The sequence below is a fragment of the Acomys minous genome, assembly GCF_964271855.1.
Source record: "Acomys minous genome assembly, chromosome: 17".
In the NCBI taxonomy this organism is placed as follows: Eukaryota; Metazoa; Chordata; class Mammalia; order Rodentia; family Muridae; genus Acomys; species Acomys minous.
Genome location: NC_140500.1, coordinates 20,964,210 through 20,984,971, shown reverse-complemented (window position 1 = coordinate 20,984,971; position 20,762 = coordinate 20,964,210). Strand labels below are relative to the sequence as shown.

Sequence of the window (20,762 nt, the reverse complement as noted above, 5' to 3'; positions counted from 1 at the left end):
CATTGTAAATGCTGTGTAGATACGTGTTGTACTGTAGTGAGAGAATAACAAAAAGAAAAAAAAAAAGTAGGCACATGTTCAGTTTGGGTGCCAGGCCTTGCCCCAGATATTTTAAATTGTGGTTGAATCTGTGGCCATGAAGTCCTTGACTCACTATAACCTGTGTTTTGATGACAAGTGACTGGGCTATGGAGTAGTCCATCCACGCCTCAGTCCTGGTTACCCTGGTTACCACTGCATCACTGGCACTATGCTCCTCTGGTTGCTCAGTGTCAGGATTCCGCTAAAGTCTGAAAAATTAACTGAGGACTCCAATTTGTTTATTTGGGTTATAGTTCTTGCTATTTACCACATTAGGCACTAAACACAGAGACATTTAAAACATTGATCCATGAGTTTAATCATAGAACTTGCCAGGGTGGTGGTGGTGGCGCACGTCCCAGCACTCAGGAGGCAGAGGCAGGCAGATCTCTGAGTTTGAGGCCAGCCTGGTCTACAAAGTGAGTCCAGGACAGCCAAGGCTATGCAGAGAAACTCTACCATGGAAAATCAAAGGAGGAGGAAGAGGAGGGGAAAGGAGGAGAAGGAAGAGGAAGAAGAGAAGGGGGAGGAGGAGGAGGAGGTGGTGGAGGAGCAAGAGGAGGGGGAGGAGGAGGAAGAGGAGGGGGAGGAGGAGGAAGGGGAGGGGGAGGAGGAAGAGAAGCAGCAGCAGCAGCAGCAGCAGCAGCAGCAGCATTTTATTTCATATAAACAAGTTAGAAAAGAAAAAGCTAGCTCTAAATTGCAGAACAAAAACCGAGGCAGAAGAATGTGTCGTTTCGCAGGTTTATAAATCTTCTTTGATGCTTAAGGAGACTTAATTATGAGACTCCAGCTCATTTCCCTTCAGTCAGCTATCAAAGAGGAATTACTAAACAGCAACAGCAGGAGAGCCGACAGCACAAGAGCTACAGCAGTACAGGAGAAGCTGGACCTTATTGGTTCCTGGAGGATCTTGGCATCTACAGGAAGCCCAGGGCTGTAATTTGAGAATTTCTGACCTAATTAGTAAAACAAAAACAAAAACAAAAACAAAAACAAAAACCCACTTAAAAACCCACAGCATTCATTATGGAATTTCCCACAAAACTTGTTATTTTATTGTTCTTCCTTCCCACCTCTTCTTCAGCACCCTGGCCCTCCTGTGTCCCTTCACACCACCCTACCGTTGCCTCCTCTCCACACTGATGCCACATGTCCTGTTGCCTCCTTCCTCTTCCTGAGTCCTTGTCTCCTTCTCTTGTGGGCGACTTTCTAGTTTCATACCATGTAAGCAACTCACTCATTTTATACACTTATGTGTAAACACTGTAAGCTAGGATCCACATATGAGACAGAACATGCAACTCTGGGCTTTCTGACACTGAGTTCTGAGTTGCTGTGTGTGTGTGTGTGTGTGTGTGTGTGTGTGTGTGTGTATGTGTGTGTGTGTGTGTGTGTGTGTGTGCATTCTAGCGAGTGTAATTCTTTCCAGATCCATCAATTTTCCTGTTTTTGTTCTTTTTTTATAGCTGACTATAATTCCATTATGTGTGCACCACATTTTTATTGCCCATTCATCTCTTAATGGGTATTTAGGTCAATTCCATTTCCTTGCCATTGTGACTAGCACAGCAATTCATGTGAATGCGCAGGGACCTCTGTGGTAGGTAGGATGCAGAGCTCATGTGACTTGAAGTGGCCCAGCTGGGTCATATGGTAGTTTATTTTAATTTTTCGGGAATCTTTCTTCACACATCCATAACCACTGTGTTAGTTTAGGCCCCAGTCGTCTCCGAATAAGGATCCCTCTTTCCCTATATCCTCACCAGCACTTGTTCTTTCTCTTTCTAACCCCCTTCCCTTCTTCCCCCCCTTTCTGAGTCAGGGTTTCTCTGTGTAGCCCTGGCTGTCTTGGACTCACTTTGTAGACCAGGGTGGCCTCGAACCTATAGAGATCCGCCTGCCTCTACCTCCCTTTTCTTAATGATAGCCACTGTGACAGGGGTGAGAAAAGATCTCAAATTAGTTTCAGTGTGCTTTTCCCCTCATCACTGAGGATGCTGAGCACTTAAAAGACAAAACAAAATAAAACACACTTATTAGGCATTTGTGTTTGCTCTTCTGTCTGTTAGTGTCATTCAAACATGTATGGATTCTAGGAAAAAACAATGTTTATTTATGTTTTGACAGTCCTAGGCATTAAACTCAGAGCTTCACGCTCTCTCAGCATGTGCTCTCTCATTGGGTGACGCCCCAGCCTTATTCTTTTTTGTATGTGTGTAGGTATGTGCACATATGTGCATGTGTGCATGTGCATTCACTTGTGGAGGTCAAGGGTAACCTTGGGTGCCAGTTCTTGTCTTGTACTTGTTTGGGACAGGGTCTCTCTGTTGTTGGCTCAAGTGTACATCAAGGCAATTGGCATGCAAGCTTTCAGGGTTTTTCTAGTCTCTGCCTCCCATCTGTCTGTAGCAGCCCTGTGCTCACAGACACACACTACTGTGCTGGCTTTGTGTGGTCTCTGGGGGTTCAAGCTCGGGTTGTCATGCTAGCAGAGCAAACACGTCACCCATTGAACCGGTGCTTCAGCCCTTTTAATTTTTTTGAGACAAGACTGTGCCTCCAACTTCCCATCTTTCTGCCTCAGCCCCTCAAGCTTGGGATACATGCGCCTCCATATGAGGGTGACCTAGTACGTTTTTTACCTTATCTATACTTATCCCAAATCTGAAAGGATACATATATTTCTTTCCTTTGAAGGGGATATGTTCTTGAAGGTATCTGCCAGTCTCTCTGAAGGTCCAATTTGTGAAAAAATGCCGAGGTTTTGAAACGACTTTATTTACATGGGTTAGAAGAGGCTCTCAACTGTAGAAGAGGGACAGGCTTTGTATTCTGTGTCAACCTTCTGTTGGAGCAGGGCTGGTCAGGGAAGCCGCGTAGAGGTTCCCTAGGTTAGCAGCCTCCGCCTGGGAGGGTTGACAGAAGCCAGAGATGACTGGTTCAGGCCTCCAGCTCAGCTCTTCCAGATTCACCAATTTTCTCATCTTCACACATGCCCACAGGAAGGCAAGGCATGCTGAGATATTCCTCAGTGTCTTAGTCAGCTTTCCATTGCTGTAACAAAATGCCTGAGGAAATCAAGTTGATAAGCAAAACATTTATTTTTGTCCCTGGTTTCAGAGGCCCATGGTCATTTGGTCCCATCAGCGTCACAGTGGGAATAGGTGGCTAAGGAAGATGTTTGCTTCGTGGTGGCCAGGAAGCAAAGAGGGGGCTATCGCCCCTTTGTGGCACATCCCCAACGACCTGACTTCTTCCCACTAGGCCCTACTAGCTGAAGGTTGTCCCACCTCCCAGGCTGGGGACCAAGTTTTATCTAGCATGTCTCCCTTCTTACCCTTTTTGATAATTTGTTTTGTTGTTTTTGAGACAGGGTTTCTCTTTGTAGCCCTAGTTGTCCTGGACTCACTCTACAGACCAGGTTGGCCTTGAACTTTGAGATCCACCTGCCTCTGCCTCCTGAGGGCTGGGAGTAAACGGGAGGGCCGCCATGCCTGGTTTGCCCTTAAATCCTTACTCAGCATCGGATCCAGCTCAGACTTTGCTTGGCTTTGGGATGCGTTCCCTGACATCTCAGCTGCAGGATGCCTCCAGCTACAATGGGCAGTACCACCAAGAAGGTGACCCCAGGTAGGGCTCAAGCCTTCTGCCTGCATGTGAACAGGCCTATGGAGAACATGAGGCAGTGGAGGTGTGTTCATTACTGTTACGGTTGACCCAGCGTTTGCAGCCTAAGAGTGTAGCTTCTCCCCTTGGAAATCATGTAGGCAAACCTGGGAGAGGGGCACAGAAAGGAGTAATTGCAATTTGAGAGTGGTGTGCCCAGAGGATTATGAGAGAACGAGAAGTGAGGAGAAAGCCTTCCTGGCAAGGGGCCTTCTGGACTGAGGCAGAGAGCTTTTCAGAGAGGAGATGTGACAGGTGGAGGGCATAGGCTCCCCTCAGGCTTTCTGATGGCCAGAATCTACCCCATGTGTTTCCTTTTGCATTTGTCCTGCTAAACACAGTGCCTGGGCATAGCAGATGTGCCCAGATGTGGAAGAAAACATCAGGGCATTTTCAAGAAGGTGTCAGTAAAGCCTGGGTTGGGGAGCGGCAGGCATAGGGTGAGAGGTGAAGTCTGAGGGTAGGTCATCGACGGCCTGGCCTCCCTGCTTTCCTACTGAGCTAAAAGGTTTCTTTTAAACTGGAATGGGGCATAGTTTTCATTTTATAGCCAGCAGACACATTGCTAGGGACCTAGAGGCAACCTGTCACCCAGTGCCCGTGCAGTGAGTCTGCTGTGTATCTGGGGGCGCAAGGTGTGGAAACCACCCTGAGCTTCATTCTATGTCATCTCAGGGCTTGGCTTGGCCTGACTGGGCTGCCTGAGGTAGAACAGAGAAGCCTGGGTGTGGCCTCCGACAGGTGAATATGCCTGTCAGAGAAGATTATGGTGGAGGTGCTGGGCAGATGTTGAAAGTCACCTGGTGAGGGGTGACCAGAGGAAGCTTGGAGAAGATGAGAGCCCAGACTTCTTGTTTCTGTGGAGGGAGAAACTGCAGCTAAATTTCAGGCATAGGCCGTAGGGATGAACTGACTGTCCTAAGAAGGGAGGCAGCAGATTCTCCAAAATTTGCACTCCCACCCCACTGTGAAGTAGCCTGAAAGCACCCATCTCGCTGTGGCTTTCATCAAACCATTTTATCCCTCGAGGGGCCTCCCATATTAAATTAAAACCATTTAATATGCCAGAGTGTTGTTCCCACTTTTCCTTTGATCTGGGAAGAGACTGACTTGGGCCAGTGGGAGATGAGCCATGCTGGCCTTGCCTTGCCAGGACTCCCAGTGGCAGGGATGCCTGAGCTACAGTCTTCTTTCTTTAGATGCTACTGTGTCCTGCATGGGGAACAATTCCTAGTTCCTCCTCACTGTGCCTGCAAGAGCTGGTCACCTGGTGCATAGCAATTGCTCTTGTCTGGGAGCCCTAGGGGTGGCAGTAGGCTTTGTTATTATTTTTTGTCTGTTTGTTTGTTTATTTTTTAATGGTGTTGTGATTTTCAGTTTTGTTTTCCTTTCCAGCTCTGAACTGTGGGTGGGAAAACAGGTGGGCAGGAACCTGAGCAAGTGGACACCCTCAGCTGCCCTCAGGGAGAGTCAGGACCCTGTTCCTTGAGTGGTGTTTTTAATGGGCAGACAGCACTGGAGAATGTTGGAAGCAGACTCGGGCCTTCTTCCCTGCTCTTCAACTTGACTCCTTCCTGCTTTGGCCTTCCCAAATAAGAAATCAGCGAAAGCTGCTTACTGGGGAGCATTCAAGATACCAGAGAAGTGATAATGTTGCCATGGAGACCATTATCTCACCGTGGCGAGGGAGATAGGGATGGTATAGGAGCAAGAGTGTCCTGTCCTTCTGGAGGCCGGCTTGCCACTGTGGAGGGAGAGGGACCGTAGAAGGGACCTCTCTGGTGGTCACATGATAGACGATGATACGGGCCACTATTTCTTGGGATGAAGCTTTGACGTGTGTGATTCCATTCCCTACCGTCTACAGACCTACAGTAAGAGCTGTGATCATGCAGAGCCATAGCACACGGAGGAAGGGACTGGGCAGTAAGCTGACGCTTATACAACCAGTGTATACGTGAGGTGAGGCTGAACCTGGAAGTTAGAGTGAGGTCAGGGCAGGCCAGACAGCCCCTGCCACTCTTTCTGGTCACCCACCACCTTTGGAAGTCTCTTTCTCCTTGGGTTGAATACTCAAGGTAGCTGTCGCGGAAGGATGCATGTTGCTGAGACCCAACTGACCTGAGCATCCCCAAAAGTATCTTCGTTCACGATGGCCTATCTGGTGGCAGGCACTGTGGCATCTCCATAGCAACCCATGAAGTAGCATGCAGTCTGTTATCCCTAGCCACTCAAGGGCACCCCTTTCTACCAGGCAAGCTAATTGTTAGTCTACGTTTCTGCTGTCAGAGAGTGGTATTGACTCAACCTCAGGGAAGTGAGGAAGGTGGGGAGAGAGAGAGGGCACGGTATCTGTTGGTGCTGTAGCTGGCTGACTCGTCAGTCCACTGGCTGGTTTGCAGTTCAGTAGCCCATGACAGCAGGCAGCTGCTTTTCTAAGGTGCACAGTGGGCCTACAGTGGGCCTACTGTGGTCATGCCGTGGATGTGATGTTATATAGTTCTATTTCCCTGATTCTGACTGTGTGGACCCTGGCTACACCAGATGGGGTGAGACACACAGTCCCGGGACAGGGCTACTGATGAGGGGACACTGATTCCTTAGGGCCACAGAGTGTCCCTAGTGTCAGGGAGGATCTTGAGAATGGTGTCATGCAGGTCACACTTCTCTTACCTCTGGGGTTCCCATGGTGCCACAAAGTGGAGGCCTTTACACCTGGCTCCCTGCTTTCCACAAACGTAGGCTTTCTCCGATTTCTCCTCAAAACAAACAATTTATTTCCTCTTTTTCTACTATCCTATTTGCAAGCACTGGTTGGAGCCAGCTTACTTGTGCTCCTTTCTTTCTAGCCGAGGGTTGTTAAGTCCTTTCACTAGCTGCTGATCCCAGTAGGCTACATGCATATGCCTGGAAAAACAAAAAACAAAAAGCCATGAAGCAAACTGTGGTTGTATCCATAGCACTGTGTTGTGTCAAGTTCAAAACATCATTGATTCTAACATACATTGATGGCCTTTGTGGTACCAAGAGTGAAAAGCTGCCGTTACAGCGTGCCATCGCGGCTGCAGTCACCCCAGTACAGAGGCACTTACGGTGGACAAACAACAAACAACACAGCAGCAACAAGCAAAAAACAACCAGCAACAGGTGTTTGGAATCATTAAAACATGGACTGTAGAGTTGTGTTTTTTTTTTTTTTTTAGTAAAATATGCAGGCAGAAGAAAGGACTGCCTTAGGTTATCAGGTTGCGGGTATCAATAGAGGAGGAAACCCCAAAATAGGCCTTGCCTGGCATAGCATGTCTTGTTTAATAGGCAGCTAATATGTTATTGCTTATTGCTGATGGGAATTGACCCTATTGGTTCTGGCAGTCTTCTGAGGAATGTGCCAGAAAATGTATTCCTAAGCCCCACCCCGAGTCTACTGCATTGAAATCTATGGGGGTGAGGTCTAGGAAACTCTGCCGCATAAAACAAACCTCCTCCTGCTAGATCATTTATTTTTTTAATGAAGAGGATTAAGACCAGGGAAGGTAGGTGGCCAGGGCAGGGCAGAAGAGTGACTATCTCCATCGCTGGACCCTGGAGCTGCAGGGTTCCAATCGGAGCTCAGTGTAGCTGAGCCTCTCTGCTTTTCTCTCAGGTAGGACATGGCTTCTCCCAGAGCTCGAGTTGTCCATTTTCAGGCCCCGTCTAACACTTGGCCTTACTTTTGGTCTGCCTCAAAAGCATGTGCCACTTACTGTCTTTCCTCTGTTTGGACTGACGGATGGATGTAACGCTGTAGATAACACCTGTTGGATCCTGAAGGGACAACCTCAGTTTCCCCTAGTGCCCTCCTCCTCAGAGGGTGGGTAAGTGAGTGCATATGGCCAAGGCAGGCACCACCCCTGGGCTATGCTGAGGAGCCCCTTTCCCTGCAGGCCATGTGGGAGCAGTGCCAGCTACTGAAGAGTGCCTCGGTGTTTGCCCGCTGCCACCCTCTGGTGGACCCTGAGCCTTTTGTGGCGCTCTGTGAGAAGACTTTGTGTACGTGCGTGACGGGGCCAGAGTGCGCATGTCCCGCTCTTCTTGAGTACGCCCGGACCTGCGCCCAGGAAGGGATGGTGCTGTATGGCTGGACTGACCACAGTGCCTGCCGTAAGTTCCTGTTTTCCCCTGTCCTCACATAGGCTCTTTGTCCTGGGGCGGTGGTGTTTGGGTGCTTCGGAGCAGCTCAGAGTTGCAATGTGTACCTCCCCACCACTGCCATCAACCAACCCTATGTCCGGAGAGGCCCTCTGCCCCCTAGTCCTGTGAGCCACTGGCCTGCAGGGGGAGTCCTTTCCCTCATGTACTGTGTGGAAGATGAGCACACAAGATTAGCTCTCAAGGCTCCCCATCCCTACCTCTGTTGCGTGTCAGTGTCACATCCCTCCCATGAGCACTCCCATGACTCCCTCAGGAAATCCACTCCCTGGCTTCCCACAGTTGTGAACAGGCAGTTGGTCCCAGTGTTTATCTTCACAGTTTTCCTGAGTTAGAAGGAACATCAGGCTATCTAAGGTGTGTGTGTGTGTGTGTGGCGGCCCTGGAGAGACCAGAAAGACTTCATTAAACCCTCCCTTTTATTAGCTCTTCCCTTTGGCCTCCAGACACAGTGTGTGCTCCTCCTTCGATCCTGCCTTGCAACACCCATTTGGCATCTCTAAATCTCACTGGGTCCATAGCCACTGTCACTGTCTCCAAATTACCATCATTAAGTAGAGACTACTGGTCACCTTGCAAAAAAGCCTCACTGATAAAAAGCCACTCAATGGGCAGCTGGTTGGCTATAATTAGTCAGAGAATGGGACCAAAGGAAGCAGAGGCCTGGCTGATATTGACACTGCACTTTTGAGTTTCACTGTGTGGCAAACGGCTTTGCCATCAGAGCCTGCCATCTCTGCTCTGGGGGTGTGGGAAGGTGGGGGTTAGAGCTGCATAGGGAGTGGCTGTCTTTTCAGACCTTTGAAGGCAGGGTGGAGGAGATGCCTGAGAGAGGGTCATGAAGAAGGAATTGGAGGCCAGGCCTTGCCCACGAGGATCTGTGTGCTCCATGTGATGAACACAGAGAGAATTAGGCTGTAAGGCTCAAAGGCAGCTCAGGAAAACCATGGAAATAAACGAGTGTCACCAAAGCAGGCATGGGTTGAGTGTGACCTGAGCTGGGTGGCATTTGGTTGGAGCCAGTATCATGAGGCAGAGAGACTCACAGAAGAGGAAGTAGTTGTTTCTTGTTGGTCCCTGGAAGCCATTCCTTTTAGCCTAGAATTTGGAGAAAGTTTTAGTGGCAGAACACCGAGAGACAAAGGATGGCCAAACTTTCTTGGTGGAGACTGGAGAACAGATAGCCATGAGGCAGGGACGTCTGGTCCAGGCACCCCAGTGAGTCTTAGCTAGGACCTTGCAAAACAAAAGATGCTCTTTTTGGGAAATGCTGCTTCAGAGGGACCATGGGCTGGTGGGTTGGAGATGCCCCTTCCCCTCCCCGAGACCTTTTAGACAGAGCGGACAGTCAGAGAGCAAGCTGTCTGCACTCGCGGTGTTGTTTGGAAGCTGTGTTGGGAGTCTCCTTTGATTTGTCTTTCAGACCCAGCATGCCCTGCTGGCATGGAGTATAAGGAGTGTGTGTCTCCTTGCAGCCGAACCTGCCAGAGCCTGCCCATCAATGAAGTCTGTCAGCAGCAATGTGTGGATGGCTGTAGTTGCCCTGGTAATAAACTTCTTCCTTCATTTACAAACCTGCGGCCCTGCCACTGCCCTTGGCTTTGGGAAGCGAGATGAAGGCATTTGTGTTTTTCCCTCAAGGCTGAAATCAGAGGTCTTTTATTTAGCTTTTTAAAAAGTCTTTGTACAGACAGACCAGGATTGAACCGGTCTTTATTTTTAATTTATGTTTTCCCATTGTACTGTATTCAGAAAGCGCTGTGTCTAGGGAAATAAAGATGGCCTTGACCCTAACAGTGACTTTGTTTGGGGGAACTCCTGGCCTGATCTGAGCTGTGGTTTTGTTTTCTTGGTCAGGGTTGAGAACTCCAGTCTGGGAGAAAGGTCTTATAACATAATGTCCCGAGTTTGCCATGTGCGCTCGGCTGAAAGGGCTTCACGTTAGAAAGTCTATGTCCAGGAGACTGAGCAACTGTCACGAGCTGCACTCAGCTGTGCAGAGCAGAAAGTCCTGAGGCTTGGGACTTCTGGATGATGCTGAAGACATCCATTGACTCCTTCATATCCTGTAAGGGGATGAAGATAAACAACCCTGCACACACACACACACACACACACACACACACACACACACACACACACACACACACACCCCACGACATCACGCAAAAATTTTAAGACTCCTGGAAGAAGCCTCCGCCTAGGCTCATCGGCTTCTCCACTGGACGACCCCGAGTGGGCTCTTTGGCCCAGTCTTTCTCCTGTAGAATGGAGATTGATATCCCCCTTCTACCCCGCTTCACGCCAAGGAAAAAAAGGTCAAAGTACACTTTCCTAGAGTTTTGCAGAAGAAGCACTGAGCCTGTGATTGCCTGCGGGGTTCTGGACGTGGGAGGTGAGTACTGATGACAGCGCTGAGATCTTTGCCTTGATGCCCTTGAACCCAGAGGGAGAACTCCTGGATGAAGGCCGCTGTGTGCAGAGCTCTGAATGTTCCTGTGTGCACGCCGGCGAGCGCTACCCTCCTGGTACCCCCCTCTCTCAAGACTGCAACACTTGGTAACTGGGGTTAACGGTAGTGTGGTCTCCCCAGGGGGTTTGAGACGGGAAGATGGGGCAGGATGGGCCACAGCAGGTGGATCGGGAGCTGGACTGGGTTGAGAGTAGGCGGTGGGGAGTTGGCAGGGGGGGCATCAGAGCAGGTGTTGAAGGCAAATGGTGACATGTAAAGATCATGTCACAGATATCCCTAGAGGGAAATGAGAGGGACACATCTTTTCCATGCAGCTGACAACTCCAGCTGCTTTTCCAAAGGACGGTTCAGTAACTGAGGCTTGTCCTCTGCAAAGAGGCTGTATAACACTAAGCACACAGCTTCTCTCCCTCAATCTTTTGTCTGCTGGGTGATAGCAAGCAGATTCCCCTAATGGAGGCACCTTGGTCTGTGTTCTGTGGTGCTAGGTGGGCCTTCCCTAGGCACCTGTCCCTGATTAGTTCAAGCATCTCTTCAAGACTAGCTCTGCAGAGCCGGGTGTGGTGGCACACTCCTTTAATCCCAGTACTCGGGAGGCAGAGGCAGGTGGGTCGTTGTGAGTTCGAGGCCAGTCTGGTCTACAAAGTGAGTTGAGGACAGCCAAGGCTAACACAGAGAAACCCTGACTCAAAAAACAAAAACAAAACAAAACAAAAAAAGAATAGCTCAGCAAGCTACTTCTAACCAGCTCACCTGTCCTCTGTGCACTGGGGGAAATGGCTCTTTGTCCCACTTCCAGCCCCTTCCCTGCCTGCAACCTCTAGGGCAGCACTTTTCAACCTGTGGGGTAGCTACCTTTTTGGGGGTCACATACAGATATCCTGCATATCAGATATTTATTTATTATATTTACATTACGAGTCATAACAGTAGCAGACTTACAGTTACGAAGTAGCAATGAGAAGAAGTTTACAGTTGCAGGTCACCCCAAGGTGAGGGCGTGCGGTATGTGATGAATGTTAATTTAAGTAGGTGCCTTCCTGGCAGAACCAATAACCTGAGCCTCGTCTGTCCTACAGCATCTGCAGAAACAGCCTGTGGATCTGCAGCAATGAAGAGTGCCCAGGTAGGCTTTGTGTACCTTTTTTCCCCTCCCCCTTTGCTGTGGAGAGGCATGCCCCTCTCCTCCCCTTCCCCCACATTCTGCCACCACTGGACAGGGAGCCCACAGCACAACAGACAAAGAGTGAGCCCTTTGCAAGGCCTCCTGACCTCAGCTCTGGCTTTGCTATCTGCTCCCTGTGAGCCACGCTTGCTCCCCTACAGCAGTTAACGTGGGAGTAGGTCGTACCCTGCCTGTTTGCTCTGGGGATTAAGATGCTGAGCTGGGAGATCTGTTTGGGCAGGGCTGACTAAAGCAAAGAGAAGAGAAATTCTTTGGAAAAGATCAAGAGGAAGAAGGTTCCGACAACTCTTTTGGCTTGAAGAGAGAGAGTAATCTGAGGTTTTAGGGCAAAACTAGCCCTAGTACACTAGTTAAATGGAGCCGTAGTGAAAGGCAGAGGGTGGAGATTTAGACAAAGAGGCTGCACTGCGAAAGAGGAACAAACAAAAGAGTGACGCCAAGCCTTCCCAAGAAGTCCTTACCACTGTCAATCCAGTTTCGGCCTGCTGCTCGATTCTGCCCCAGGTGTAGCCTCACCCTCACACATAATTGCCCTCAGCAGCCAGGGGCTCTGTCCAGGGAGGTTTCGTTATTCTGGGAATCAAGGTGCCTCAAGAGGGAAGGTTAGCGATGACTAAGCTCTGTACCTTCAGCTGAGGTAAAGGAGACAGTCGCCTGGAAGGCCAAGATCGGTGCCCGCTGGCTGTTTTTCCTGCTCTTACCTACCTCCTCATTGGCCCAAATGAAAAGTCAACTATTTTAGGCAAAATCAGCCTTTGAGTGCTTCTTCATGAGCTTCATTGGAATTTTCTGGAATGCTTGATGGTCCAAATGCTAAGAGAACTACAGGAACAAAGGGCCCATTTCCTGGCTACCTATCTGGACCCGCACTGTAGTCTTTGCCCTCTGATTTTTCCTGCTTAGCCTTGGCTCTGCTTGCGGCAAACTTTGACCATTCAAAGCTCCCTCCGCCTTGCCCTTCACTGACTCCAGACTTTTCCCTTCGTGCCCACTCATGTAATGTTTTTGTTATGAGGGGCATGTGCTAAGAGCTTTTCGTGTTACCTCATTGTTACAACTTGTGAGACTTAGCAAAAGAGCAAACAGACAGAGACCTGTTAAGGAGTTTTCTGAAAGTCACACAGCTGCTAAGAGGCGGGGCCAGGACTCAAACTCACAGCCTGCTGGGATTGGCTACCTGTCCTTCCTTCCCTTGCTGGTCCTAGACTCAGGTAGGCCGGAAGTGGCTTGGACACCTGGATTTGTGTGGGAGGCAGGGTCATGTGGGATCTCATCTCACATACGTCACACCAGGAACCTGATGAAAGTGACACTCAATACGTTAGCCCGAGTATGGCCAACTAGTCTTGGCATCTTTTGGGTAAATGTAGAAGAAAGCAGAAAGGAATTGCTCTTGAAAACGCGGTCTGTACTCTGAGCATAACCACATCCCATGTAGGAGTCTGGACCTTAAAGCCGCTAAGCAGAAGCACCCACTGCACAAGGCCTATGAGCCACAGTGGACAGAATTAAGAGTTTAGTTCGCTGTGTTTTCTTCAGACTGACTCCCCACTGAAGGAGTCCTGAAGCCAGGGACCTCAGAGAGGGCCTTCTACCCATCATCCTTCAGTCCCCCCCTTCACCTGGCTACCACTACAGTCTACACTGCATCCATGGAAGTCTTGTCTGGACAATACAACCTCCATGGTCTTCAGCTCACAATCTCTAAGAGCTTTGCTGAGGAGTCAAGACAGCCTCTTGATGCCTGAAGGGCAAGTAGCCAGCTCCGACTGTGGTCCACGGGCTACTCCCAGGCTTTGCTGACAAAGATACTGAAATCCTGTCTCATTCTCAAAAGCCTGCTCCCTCCCTGCTCCCCCTTCCCCCTCCCCATTCTGTCCCTCTCCACCCATGGCTGCCACAATCCTCTTGCCAGACAGAGGTCTTATCTCTCAGATAATGAGGAAGAGCTATTGAGGGGAAGAACTGGTGCGAAGATTCTGGAAGGGGAAATGCCTAGTTCTCCAAGTAAAGAAAAGAGCAGAGCGGGGGTGGGGTGGGGTGGGGGGTCCCATGAAGATCCTGGGATTATGCGTCTTAGCAGACTGGGCTTTAATTCTGGAACAAAGATCAAAATGTGTCACTCGTTAATTCCTGCACCACAAATCCCTTTGAAGGCTGCCTAGAGGAAAGTGTGCTGAGTGCGGGAGCTGAGAAGGAGAAGAGGGAGGAAAGAAAGGGCTTAGGACTGTGTCAATCTGCTGAGGGAGAGGGGCTGGATGCCTTTCTAGAAACTACCTGCTTCCTGTTTATCTTTGGGTATCCTCAGATGAAACTGTGGGGCATCGGTCAGCTCTGTGCTACTATAACAAAACGCCTGACACGGTTTGCTTGTGAAGTAGCGGCTTATTTTGGCTGCGTTCAAGATTCTGGAGCATGAGGTTTAAGGTTGGGTGGCCCCTGGTGATGAAGACCCATTGTGGGGATATGTATCATATCTGAAGCCAATAATCAGTAAGAGAGAGAGAGAGAGAGAGAGAGAGAGAGAGAGAGAGAGAGAGAGAGAGAGAGAGAGAGAGAGAGAGCGCGAGAGCGAGCGAGAGAGAGCGAGAGAGAGCCCTACTGCCCTACCGTCCTCTTCAAGGGCACATGTGCAATCACTTAAGCACCTTCATAAGGCAGAAAGCCCTGGTTCTGTACTCCGTGGGAGGTAGGTTCTCAAACGAGGGAGGGCTGAGTAGAGGCCTCTTCATTTGTGTCCAGAGTAAACATGGCCATGGATAGGGGAGGGCGCTCAGGCTTTGGTGTAGGTAGTTTGCTTTAAATGGCCTCTTACTAGCTTTCCAGCAGGGTTTCCTTATCCGTGAATCATGGTGTCCCAGTTTGCGTTTCTGTTGCCATGAAAAACACCCTGACCAAAAACAACTTGGGGAAGAAAGGGTTTATTTAGCTTAGACTTCCACGTAACAGACCATCGTCATGGGAAGTCAGGGCAGGAACGGAAGCAGTGAGCATGGTAGAACATTCCTAATTGGCCTGTTTGCCGTGACTTGCTCAGCCTGCTTTCTCAATACAACCCACGACTACCCCCTCAGGTGTGGCACCAGCCACAGTAAACTGGGCCCTCCCATATTAGTCATTAATCAAGAAATTGTCCCACTAGCTGGGCAGTGGGTGGCGCACACATTTAAGCCCAGCACTTGGGAGGCTGAGGCAGGTGGATCTCTGAGTTCAAGACCAGCCTGGTCTACAGAGTGATTCCAGGACAGCTAGGGCTATACAGAGAAACCCTGTCTCGAAAAACTTAAAAGAAAAAACAAAAACAAAACAAACAAACAAACACCCCACAAAAAACTAAAACTAAACCAAACCAGCCAACAACCAACCAACCAACCAACCAACCAACCACCACCACCAACAACAACAACAAAAAGAAAAACAAACAAAAACCAAGAAAAGGAAAGAAAGAAAAATGTCCCACAGACTTGTCTACAGGCCAGTCTGATGATAGCACTGTCTCAATGGAGTGTCCCTCTTCCCAAATGACTATATCAAATTCACAAAAACCCCTAGCTACTACACAGGGTTCATAACCACAGCTTCATCTCCACGGCTGCTGTGAAACATACAAAGCTCATGGCAAGTCTCCATCAGTGTAGGCCAGCACCATCTTTCCAGAACACAGAACCGCCCTGGTGTTTAAGCAAGGTCATGCTTCAGCAAGGTCAGAGAGGGCCTGAGACCCTGGGCAGACTGGATGGAGCATGCGTGAGGCAAGATGAGGTGAGAGGAGGCAAGAGGTGGGATAGGTGGTCCTGAGGGAGGAAGGGGAGGTCTCCGAGTAACCCTCACTTGTTTTGTTCACTCTCATTCTCATCCCGTCCGTCCGTCTGTCTGTCTGTCTGTCTGTCTGTCTGTCTGTCTGTCTGTCTATCTATCTATCTATCTATCTATCTATCTATCTATCTATCTATCTATCTAATCTATCTACTTATTTCTGTGGTACTGGAATGGTACCAGAGAAGTGTACATGTGAGACAAGTGCTCTGCCAATGGAGTGACACCGTAGCCCCTGTTCGGGATAATTTGATGGATTATAAATTAGCCCTGTGGTTTTACCCTGAGATGCAAAGCCAGCCTGCTCTGAATCCTTCAGGAAGAATGGTACACCCCATGTCCCTAGCTAAGAGGCACCAAGAAACTTCTCCTGTGGGAGAGTGTGCTTTGAAGTGGTTGGACTTACTGGGGACTCTGACCCCCTAAGGTCTGGGAGTGTCCGGTGGCCTGTCCACATCCTTGCTAGGGGCTCTGGATGCATATCGGTGCTCCATCAGGCCAGGCATAGGACAGTGCATCATGGTTCATAGCAAGGCTTTCTTCCACCTAGGCTCTGTGTTGTCCTCAAGCCCCTTGGCAGGTGACCCTCCGACCAGGGTTCGAGAAGCTTGGCTCAGAATCCAGTTAGGCTTAAGATAAACAGTGACCCCACCCATGGGGCAGCCTATAATGATCTGTTCAAAGTGCTCTTTGGCCACTGTGGAAGGCTGGGCCCATTTGACTTCTCTGTGTTCCTCTTTCCTCATCTGTACGCTGGGAATGACAAAGCCCATCTGGAGCCAGGAGGTGGCTCCCAGGGGTCATCACGCATATTTGGTCAGGGTTACATCACTGAGTTAAAGGCCAGCATGCAGGAGCCTGGTGTCTATAGGGAGTCTATTTCACCTTGTTAGAGCCTGTGAGCTGACATCTCTGCAGGGAGGGCTGTAGGAAGGTGAATGGAAGTAACAAAACAGGACATCCTATCCAGGGCTACCTGCTGCACACAAGAGCGTTTGTTTATAGGAAAAAAAGAAATGTTATTTAGATGAGGGAGCTGCTCCTCTTTCTCATGCGCTTCCTTCATCTCCTCTTCTTCCTCCTCTTTTTCTCCTTTCCTCTTTCCTCCTCTCTCTTTAATTCTCCTTTTCCCTTCCTCTCCTCACCTTCTTCGTTCTTCTACACGAGGAGGGGATCTTTCCTCAAAAGTGGCCTTGTTTTAACCTTAGATGCCTCTACTTTGCATGCTCTTTTAAGAATCTCTTTCTTTTTATTCATTCGCTCGTCTTGTGTCTGGTGGCTGCCCTTCGCTGCCTGCCCCTGAACAAATAACCCATCTCTCCTGCTCTGGGCCGGAAGAGCATGAGTCTGGCCAGTGGCCCATTGTTTGGTTGGATGCTCTATCTAGTTTTCTCTGCCAGCTACTACCCGGCAGCTCACCCGTCTATTTCCCCAGGTTTCCTGTGTTTGAGGTTTGGTCCCTCGGTTGTACCAAGGAGATAAGGCACGTATCATATTTTGACTTCTGATTGCGGAGACAGAAATCAGCAGGGGCAGAGCAGGAAGCCAGATCAGAGGATTAGATTCTAAGCCTGAACATTTTGCTTTCAAATAGTTGCGATGCTTTCTCGTTGACCCCTTCTTTCCCTGGGCATTGTCAGGGAGAGTGGAAGTCCAACCTCACACTCAGATAAGAGTGTTCTTGAGACAGCGGAGATGGGTGGGGGAAGAATCCCACCCATTTCACCACAGCCAGGTCAAGGCATTTGACATAAACGACTCCTTTGCTCTGTTTATTCAACCATGGTGACTTTAGACAAAAATACCCATTTAGAAAGGCCTTCCTGTGACATCGATGGATTCCAGGACATTCACAATGGCTTGGGGTGACCCTTGACCCCATCATGTGGCCGCTCAGCTTTCTACTAGCACTTATTCCACGCTTGCCCTTTTGCAGGATGCGGTGTAGGGGGAGATGTGATGAGCATGAGCTGGCTCCTCCCTGTTTCTTTCAAGTTCATCAGGCTGGATTTATTTATTTATTTATTTATTTATTTATTTATTTATTTACCATCCTGGAAGGGAGCAGTCACCCTGAGGATCAGACAGATACTTGTTAGTCCCCTGGGGCTGTTTGCCCTTACTCAACCTTCAGATGTTCCCAAGGAAGAGCCGCATCTGGATTCAAAGCTGTACATTTGGCCCAGCACCACCTGTTATTGAGGATGCCAACGAGGTGGTAGACAGTGGGGTCCCTCCCCTGTTTCCTGGCCTTGTCATGTGGGCAGCAGGAATCACCCTGTGTCCTTTCAGGACCTCCAGGCTATGTCAGGACCCAGCATCAGCCCCGGGTATGGGCCCAGGTGGAGCTGTGGCACTTTGCCAGGGACGCTTCCAGGGGTGGGCTGTGTGCTAAGGAGAGCGTGGCCGTGGCTGCGTGGAGTCAGGGGAAGTGGGTGACAAGAGGCCCTTCTTTCAGGGGACACGATTTTTACAGAGTATTGGTGGAGATGGGAGAAGGTGTGGCCCAAACACTCAGATAGAGACTGGCAAGAGAGCACGTCCTGTTTTAGCCACGGGGTCCTTTGTGGGCTTTAAGGAGAGAGTTTTCCCAGGCTGGGTAGAAACACTGGCAAGGCCTCTTCTGCGTGGACATCCTCTAGGACATAAGGGTCAGAACCGAGCCCTTGGAAAATGGAGTGGCAAAGTCATGGTTGTGTGTGGGGGATGGGTGGATGGGGTGGGGTGGGGTAGGCATGTAGAGTCTCCATCTGTAGATGTGTATCAGCTTGGGTTGGGAGCTGACCATGTGAAGGTTAGCACTGCTGCCTGGCCATGCCATGTATAGATAGCTCACGCGTCCTCCCTTACCCCCTCCACGCCCCCAGCCTTGTACAGGTTTCCCTGTTGACTAGGGTTAGGGCAGGGATAAAGTCTTTGATTGACACTGAGGCAGCCTCTCTTCTTTTGCTCATCTCCTTCACAGCTGTCCTGGGGTGAGGCTGTCCCCAGCCGCCACCACATGCCAGTTCAGTGAGAGTTGCGCTTCTAGGATGGCCCCCCTGTCCATCCCTCTGAGCAGAGCTCTACCAGGCTCTTAGGCTGCCATTTGCAGCCATCCTGGCCCTGAGCAGGAAAATTTGGGGTCCATGGAGCAGACTTTGCGCAAGAAGTGAGGGTCAGGAGCTCAGAACCGGGAGTGCAGATCCGGGCCCTTAATCTGCCTCAGACTAGATTAAATTTTGTAGTCATCTTCCTCAGTTGCCCAGTTTATAAAAGGGGGCGTTGGCCTTTGACCAGTGCTGACATCTTGTGGTTTGGGAGTGGAAACTAGCTGACTTGGAGTCCCTTGTCAGCACTCAGTTTTGATTGTCATGGGAGAAAAGGGCACCTGGGGGACCCTGGGGGGGGGTACCTTGTTTTTATGTGTACCCCACTTTGCCAACTTAGAGCCTCTCCCCTCACCTCTTCTTCTGGGTCCTTCCAGGGGAGTGTCTTGTCACAGGCCAGTCCCACTTCAAGAGTTTTGACAACAAGTACTTCACCTTCAGCGGGATCTGTCAGTACCTACTGGCCCGGGACTGCCAAGACGACTCTTTCTCCGTTGTCATAGAGACCATGCAGGTAAGCTTGGCCAGACAACCTGTTAGGAGGCTGCAGAGCCTCATGGTGAGAAGGAGGTATCCTGGAGGCTTAAGCCCCGGTCTGTGCGTGGGAGGGAGCCCTCCCTCCAGGCTTCAATGGCTTCATGCAAACCCAGCCAAGCTTTGCCATCTTAGCCTCTGGGAGATGGCTGCCTTGTTACTTTTCAGGAGGGTTACTGACTCAGACTTAGTCTGTGGCTCCCTAAACCTCTACTCTTGGAAGCTGAGGTCTGATTGGGGTGGGGGGCAGCAGTCAGGTCCCCTCCTTTATGAGTGCCCTAGCACAGGTGTGTACTCTCCTGTAATGAAGCAAGGATGGTGACAATTATAGGCTCCTAACCTGGGGGAAGGCCCTGACTGTCTTAGGTTAATAGGCTGAAGGAATAGGAAGAACAGATGGCTTAGGGTTCATTGTAAAATCCCACGCAAGGATATGGGTAAGGCTGGGGTTTAGGACCTTCTTGCACAACGCTGGGCACTTCCTACTCATGGTATCTGTGAGAATGGAAGTATATGCTGCTGTTCAGCGAGGCCCATGAGCTCGTGAGTTGAGGTCCTGGGCTGGTTAGGGGTTGTGGTGAGGTCACTCTGCCGCATTTCCACTTGTCAGTGTGCCGATGACCCTGACGCTGTCTGCACCCGCTCCGTCAGTGTGCGGCTGTCTGCCTTGCACAACAGCCTTGTGAAGCTGAAACACGGAGGAGGAGTGGCCATTGACGGGCAGGACGTTCAGATCCCCTTCCTGCAAGGTGAGCTCAGGCCCACGTCCTTCATACTGTTTCATCTTTTCGACACATGTCCCTGCCCACTGGGGGTACCCACTTTTTTTTCCCCTGGGAACCTGATGAAGATTTGGCTGGGGGAGGGTGGGGAGGTATCCTGGGTACTACATCTCTGCAAGCAAAGAAGGCTTCTGGAAGCAGAGATTGACCCACCTGAGAGGTCAGGGGTGACTGATGAAGGTCAGCTCAAAGGATGCTTTTTTTGGCGCAAGTACCTTAAGAGAAAAACCTTCTTCTTCTTCTTCTTCTTCTTCTTCTTCTTCTTCTTCTTCTTCTTCTTCTTCTTCTTCTTCTTCTTCTTCTTCTTCTTCTCCTCCTCCTCCTCCTCCTCCTCCTCCTCCTCCTCCTCCTCCTCCTCCTTCCTCCTCCTCCTCCTCCTCCTCTTCCTCCTTCTTTTTGAGACAGGGTTTCTCTGTGTAGCCTTGGCTGTCCTAGACTCACTTTGTAGACCAAGCTGGCCTCAAACTCACAGTGATCCTCCTGCCTCTGCCTCCTGAGTGCTTGGATTAAAGGCATGCGCCACCATGCCCAGCCAAGGAAAACCTTCTTATCCCAGGTTTATACCTAGGTCATAGAAAGTAACTTTGTATCGAACAGCTCCCAAACTTTACCTTCCAATCAGCTCTCAGCTGTCTTCCTGGTGACTCCTGGCTCTCCTGTAGCCCCATGACCCTAGCCTGGCACACAGTGGACGGACTTGGCGAGTGAGCACACTGTGTATTCATGTGTGTTTATGCTGAGTGTGGCTCCCAGGGAGCTGGGGTATTTGTCCAGGACAAGGCATAAGCTTTTCTCACATCTCTGCATGTCTACAGCAGCAGACGTTGCTACACTGAGCTGAGCTTTGCATACAGCATCATTGAGCTCAGTGGACGTAATCCAGCCTGGAAGACAACAGGGGCCCAAGCATGCTCAAGCACCAGGCTCCAGCACCAGGCTCGAGC

The 20,762-nt window shown here is 50.0% G+C and overlaps 1 protein-coding gene across 1 annotated transcript in view; it reads left to right on the top strand.

Annotated features, from left to right (window-relative positions):
• VWF (von Willebrand factor) overlaps positions 1 to 20,762 on the top strand; it is a 137,727-nt gene that overhangs the window by 30,073 nt on the left and 86,892 nt on the right. Inside the window, exons 7-12 of the mRNA XM_084765429.1 lie at positions 7,674 to 7,890; positions 9,362 to 9,484; positions 10,386 to 10,497; positions 11,491 to 11,537; positions 18,880 to 19,016; positions 19,647 to 19,785. Of these exons, the coding sequence (XP_084621555.1) occupies positions 7,674 to 7,890; positions 9,362 to 9,484; positions 10,386 to 10,497; positions 11,491 to 11,537; positions 18,880 to 19,016; positions 19,647 to 19,785 (775 nt within the window). The remainder of the gene's footprint in view (positions 1 to 7,673; positions 7,891 to 9,361; positions 9,485 to 10,385; positions 10,498 to 11,490; positions 11,538 to 18,879; positions 19,017 to 19,646; positions 19,786 to 20,762) is intronic.